Source organism: Fukomys damarensis, unplaced genomic scaffold (genome assembly GCF_012274545.1).
Source record: "Fukomys damarensis isolate Sample0158 unplaced genomic scaffold, DMR_v1.0_HiC HiC_scaffold_19, whole genome shotgun sequence".
NCBI classification, from domain to species: domain Eukaryota; kingdom Metazoa; phylum Chordata; class Mammalia; order Rodentia; family Bathyergidae; genus Fukomys; species Fukomys damarensis.
The window spans coordinates 8,713,641-8,719,707 of record NW_022900931.1 but is presented as its reverse complement, the minus strand read 5'-3'; the positions used below and the strand labels follow the sequence as shown (position 1 = coordinate 8,719,707).

The following is a 6,067-nucleotide window of genomic DNA, read 5'->3' as shown; positions in this document are numbered from 1 at the left end:
AAAAAAAAAAAAAAAAAAAAAAAGAAAGAAAGAAAGGAAGGAAGGAAGGAATCACAAATATGGTCTCAAGATACATCCATTTAGCTAGAAATGTCTCAAGCTCATGCTTCTTTATGACAGAGTAGTACTCTGTTGTATAAAAAACTACATCTTCTTGGGCCAGGGATTTAGCTCAGTGGTGCCACTGCCTGCCCTGCAAGCTCAACATTCTGAGTTTGATCCCTGGTACCAAAAAAATAAAAAAATTACATGTTTATCCATTCATGAGTTGATGGGCATTTGGGTTGTTTCCAAAATGTAGCTATTACAAAATGTGCTGCTATAAACATGGATATACATGTATCTCTGTGGTGTGATGTTTTTAATTCTTTTGGGAAGATACCAAGAAGGGGAACAGCTGGTTCAAATGGAACCTCTGGTTTTAGCTTTTTGAGGAATCTCCACACTGATTTCCACAGATTGCACCAACAGTGGAGAAGTGTTCCTCTTTCCCCACACCCCCACCAGCATTTATTATTGGTTGATTTCTTGAGAGTAGCCATTCTTTCTGGAGTGAGATAGAATCTCAGCATTGGTTTAATTTGCATCTCTCAAATGACTAGTGATGTTGAACATTTTTTTCATATATTTATTTGCTGTTTCTTTCTTTTTTCTTTTCCTTTTCTTCAGTACTGGGGATTAAACTCAGGACCTTGCACTTGCAAGGCAGGTGTGATGCCCCTGAGCTAACTCCCCAGCCTGTATTTGCTGTTTCTACTTTTTCATCTAAGAATTGTCTGTTCATTTCAGATGCCTATATTTGGATTGGGCCCTTAAATTTGGGGGGGGGTCTGATTTTTTTGAGTTCTTTATGTATTCTAGTTACTAGTCCTTTGAGGAATAACTGGCAAGAAATTTTTCCCACACTGTGTGTTGTCTCTTTACCCTGTTGGTGTTTTGTTTTTTGTTGTGCAAAATCTTTTTTAATAAGATGAGATCCTAGTTGTTGATTCTTTGTGATATTTCCTATGTGTTTGGGGTTTTGTTCATAAAGTCTTTGCCTACACTAATGTTTTTAAGAATCTTACCTATTCTACCTTCCAGTAGGTTTAGTGTGGAAACCCAGTTTTTCCAGCACCCTTTTTTTTTTTGAGGCAAGGTCTCATTTTGTAGTCCAGGCTGGGTTGGCCTCAAACTCACAGCGATCCTCCTGCCTCTGCCTCCCAAGTGCTGGAATTATAGGTGCACCACCATGCCTGGCCATCCAGCACCATTTTTTAAAGAGGCTATCTTTCTTCCAGTGTTTGGCTCCTTCGTCAAAGATAAGGTGGCTTATGTCTGGAATATGTCTGGATTTGTTTCTGTATCTTCTAATCTGTTCCATTGATCCTTGGCTCTATTTTTTTGACAGTTCCATGCTGTTTTTAAAATCATAGTAGCTTTGTAGTGTAGTTTCACCTGGGGATTATGATGCCCTCTGCCTTGACTTTGTTGCCCAGAATTTCTTTTGCTATTCTGGGTCTTTTCTGAATTTTGGGATTGTTTTGTCTAATTTGTGAGATATGCTATTGGTATTTTGATCAGTGTTGCATTAAATCCGTAGAAGAATTTTGGAAGTATGGCCATTTACACTGTATTGATTCTTTGTACCCAAGAACAAGGGTTATCTTTCCCTTTTCTGATATCCTCTTTGATCTCTTTTTTCAGCATATGGTAGTGTTGCATAGAAAGGTCTTTTACTTCCTTTGTTAGATTAATTCCTAGGTTGGTCTGTCTGTCTGTCTTTCTTTCTTTCTTTCTTTCTTTTTTTGGTACCAGGGATTGAACTCGGGTCCTTGTGCTTGCAAGGCAGGCCACTGAATTGCTGAGCTAAATCCCCGGCCCTATCTTTTCTTTTCTTTTTGGATGCTATTGTATGTTTGTTTGTTTTTTGTTTTTTGAGAAAGGGTCTCACTATCAGCCTGGCCTTGAACTCACTATGTAGCCCAGGCTGGTCTCAAACTCACAGTGATTCTCCTGCCTCAGCCTCCTGAGTGATGGAATTACAGGCGTGCGCCACCATGCCTGGCTCTGGATGCTATTGTAAAAAGTGTTGTTTCCCTAATTTCTCTCTTAGTGAGTTTTTTATTTGTGTACAAGAAGGCTGTTGATTTTTTGAGTGTTGAATTTATATTGAGCTATGCTAATAAATTTGGTTATTAAATCTTGAAATCTTTTGGTGGAATTTTTGGGGTCTTCTATTAGAGTCTTGTGTCGTCTGCAAATAATGATAATTTAACTTTTTCCTCTCCTACCCTTTTATTTCCTTTTATTTTTATTTTCTTTTATTTCTTTCTCTTGTCTAATTGCTCCAACTAATATTTCCAGAACTGTATTGAATAAGAGTGGTAACAGTGGACATCCTTGTTTTTTAGAGTGAAAGCTTTCGGTCTTTGTCCATTTAGTGAAATGCCACTTCTGCTTGAAGTCTTTTTTGCTCACCCAGTGGCAGTATGTAGCTTCCCGTAGCACTAAGCCTGCCTTCTGCAAGCCACCCCAGAAGGTGGTGAGGGCAGGGCTGGGGTGGGTGGTCCCTGTTCCTGTAAAGAATCCTGGTTCTCCATGACTGGGGCAAAAGCAGAAGGCATCATCAGCCCTGGGCCGTGTGTTTTCTCTCTCTTTCAGATCAAGCGCTCATCCATCCGAAAGGGCATGGTGATGGTTTCACCTCGTTTGAATCCTCAAGCATCCTGGGAATTTGAGGCCGAGATTCTTGTCCTCCATCATCCCACCACAATTAGCCCACGCTACCAGGCCATGGGTATGTGTTTCGGGCCTTACAGGCCCTGCCCTAGCTCCCACCAAAAACTGATCCACCTCCAGCCAAGAGGAGGGCCGGCCACATCCCCATCCCGTTCAGCTCAGCTGCCGTTCCTTCGGTTCTACTCACAAGCTACAGTGTTGAGTTGGTCCTGCAGATGGTCACGGAGGGCTCTGAGACCCAGACCTGTCCTCAGGAACCTCGCTGCTGAGCGCTGCTGCGTACCTAGCTTTGTTGCCAAGGGCTCACCATCCAGTCACGAGGCACAGGTGCAGACACAGTGTCCTGGGATCCCTGGAACTAGGGTGTGGGTGAGCTCACTGGCCCAGCTGGAGGAAGGGGAGAGCAGAGGCACTATCAGTCTGCGCAGAGGCCACCAGCTCATTCCCACACTCCCTCGGGGGCTTTGATCCTAGAGATGAGCCCCTCCAGCGTCTTTCATGCTTTCGCTCACTGTCCCCTTGTCCTGACGCCACAGAGGGCCCCGAGTCTGTCTTGACCTCCTGCTCCCTTGGCAGTGCACTGTGGGAGCATCAGGCAGACGGCCACCATTCTGAGTATGGACAAGGACTGTCTGCGTACTGGGGACAAGGCCACCGTTCACTTCCGCTTCATCAAGACCCCTGAGTACCTGCACATAGACCAGCGGCTGGTGTTCCGAGAAGGTCGCACCAAGGCTGTCGGCACCATCACTAAGGTATGGCCCGGACCTACCTCACCTGCTGCAGGACACACCAGGGGTCACTCTAGCAGGGCGACTGAGCATCTCAAGCTCCTCCTGAGAATCCTGGCAAGTCCCCCTCCCCCTCCCTGGGCAGGGCTGGGCAGCACTGAGGTGAGGCTGCTCTGCTGGCTTCTTTCCTGCCACAGGAGGTGTCCTTGGGTCTCCCGTCCCGGGCTTTAATGTGGCCTTGGAGGAGAGCTGAGATTGGGTCCTGGCCTGTCTCCTTGGGAAGTGTTGGGGCTCAGTGTCCCGGGCCTGCTCTTCAAGTTGCCAGCTCTGATTCCTATCCCTATAGCAAAGCAGGTGTGGTTGAGTGAGTGCTGGACAGTTCAGGGCATCAGGTGTGGATTTTCTGGTGCTGAACTCTGTATTTGTCCTGGAGCCCACTTTGTCCTCTGCAGACCTCGCCCCTGGCGTGGGGCATTCTGTGGAGGCTTTGACCCCTGCCGTGAACAGAGAATGATGTGGTCTCCACATATCTGAGATCAGCTTCAGGCTGACTTCCAGTCCTCTTCACAGAGTTGTGTCCCTCAGGGACTGCCCAGGAATATGGGGGAGGCTGCAGCACACACTGTAGCATTCTCTGGGACTTGGCTGGGCCTCCTCCCCTCTATATTTGAGACGAAACTTGAACCCCCGAGGGAAGATTCCAAGGCATTTGCTCCTAGGTGGTAGCCTGTTTTGTTTTTAGGATTGGGTCTTGCTCTGTAGTTCAGGCTGGCCTTGAACTCACTGTGCAGCCCAGGCTGGCCTCAAATTCATGGTGCTCCTCCTGCCTCAGCCTCCCAAGTACTATGATTACGGGTATGCGCCATCACGCCCAGTCTGGGTGGTAGCTTTTTAAGATTTCTCACAGACTCCACATGTGCTTTTAGTTGATGAGTCATTCATTTGGTCTCTTTGGGAGGCCTGAAGTTAAAGTTGGCTCAGAGCAGGTTGTGGGCAGGCTGGATGCCAGCCTGGGAGCTGGGAGCTTGCCTGGGAAACAGTAGAGAGGGCCAGGGTTCTCTTTGGGCTGCTGCTGGTCCAGGAATGGGAATGGGGTGGATCTGTCTGGGCATGAAGAGGTGGGAAGGGAAGAGTCAGCCAGGGGCTCCGAGGTCCTAGATTGAGACTAGGATGAACAGACCTCCCATGGCTGCGCTCTGGCGTGGCCATCCTGCCTTGTACCCTCTGTAGGACCAACCAGACCAGGGGTGAAGCTCCCTGAGAGAAGGGGACAGGGACCTGGCTGGACTGCTCATGCTACTGCTCTGCAGCTCTGGCCTCACCCTCACCTCTTTGACTCCCGCAGCTGCTCCAGACCACTAACAACTCCCCAATGAACTCCAAGCCCCAGCAGATTAAAATGCAGTCGACAAAAAAGGGCCCACTGTCCAAACGAGAAGAAGGGGGACCATCTGGTGGGCCGGTGGTGGGGGCGGCCTCTCCCGGAGATGAGGCTTCATCTGTCAGCGCAGGGCCCAGCGCATCCAGTGGTCTGCAGCCCCAGGTGAGTGAGGCTCCAGGGTCCTGGGCAGGGGCCAGGGCTTGTGGGAAGGGGTCCTGTGCTGTCTCTTACTAAGGCAGAGTTTCTCCAGCTGAGATGTGGCCCATGTCAAATCGGTATAATTGGTCCTCACTAGCATTTGGCTTTAATGAAGTAAAACAAAACAGAAAATGTCAGATTTCCCTTTGATGGTGAGAGTAGACAGTGTCGAGATGCTGCCCTTCAGGCTTCTCGTGGCCGCTCTTGGCGTCTTGGCATGCATGGAGGTGGCCTTAGCAGTGGCACGTGGCTGTCTCCCAGGGCTCTCTCCTGGCCTGGCAAAGGGCGGTGCCCCTTGTCCATCTCTCCCTAGTGTCTCTTTCTCCGCACACCCGTCTGGAGAAGTTTCTGGATGAGCGTGTCACAGGCCCATGTGTCACCCCCACAGCCAGCATGTTAAGTGTTTCCCCTGATTCTGTCATTTGTCTTCCCAGTCAGCAATGGCAAATGTTGATTCATGCTCAACTTTGTCCTTCTCTGAATGGCCCTACACTGTGTGTGTGTGTGTGTGTGTGTGTGTGTGTGTGTGTGTGCGTGCGCGCGTGCGCGGTGGGCAAGGTCACCTCACAGACTGCCCTCTGCCTGGCCCCTGCTGCCCCAGCTTGCTCTCAGGGGACAGCATTTCTCAAGTTTCTCCTTTCTGTCTTTCAGCCCAAGCCCAGCAGTGGGGGCCGACGACGAGGGGGCCAGCGCCACAAGGTGAAATTCCAGGGGGCCTGTGTGAGTCCTGCCAGCGGCTGCTGAATCTTCCCTGGCCCAGCCCTGTCACCCAGGGATCTTTACTCTGGCCACCACTCACCAGCTGGGCAGAGCAGCTCTGACCGCACCCGCCCACTCCCAGGCCACACCAGAGCCTCTCCGTTGCTCCACCCCCATTTTCCAGGGGGCTTGTAATTTATAAATGAGGAAGGTGGCCAGACTTCTCGAGGACTGACCGTCTCCTGCCTTCTTCCCTGCCTCCTTCTTCACTCACACATCTTTTGTACATCTGGGCCCTTAGTTTTTATTCTTTTTATTATATATCTGTGTCTCTCTA

The 6,067-nt window shown here is 49.2% G+C and overlaps 1 protein-coding gene across 1 annotated transcript in view; it reads left to right on the top strand.

Annotated features, from left to right (window-relative positions):
* Gtpbp1 (GTP binding protein 1) overlaps positions 1-6,046 on the top strand; it is a 26,772-nt gene extending 20,726 nt beyond the window's left edge. The window contains exons 9-12 of the mRNA XM_010612851.3: positions 2,644-2,779; positions 3,298-3,476; positions 4,798-4,995; positions 5,683-6,046. Of these exons, the coding sequence (XP_010611153.1) occupies positions 2,644-2,779; positions 3,298-3,476; positions 4,798-4,995; positions 5,683-5,775 (606 nt within the window). The 3' untranslated portion in view covers positions 5,776-6,046. The remainder of the gene's footprint in view (positions 1-2,643; positions 2,780-3,297; positions 3,477-4,797; positions 4,996-5,682) is intronic.
* Positions 6,047-6,067: the final 21 nt, after the last annotated feature.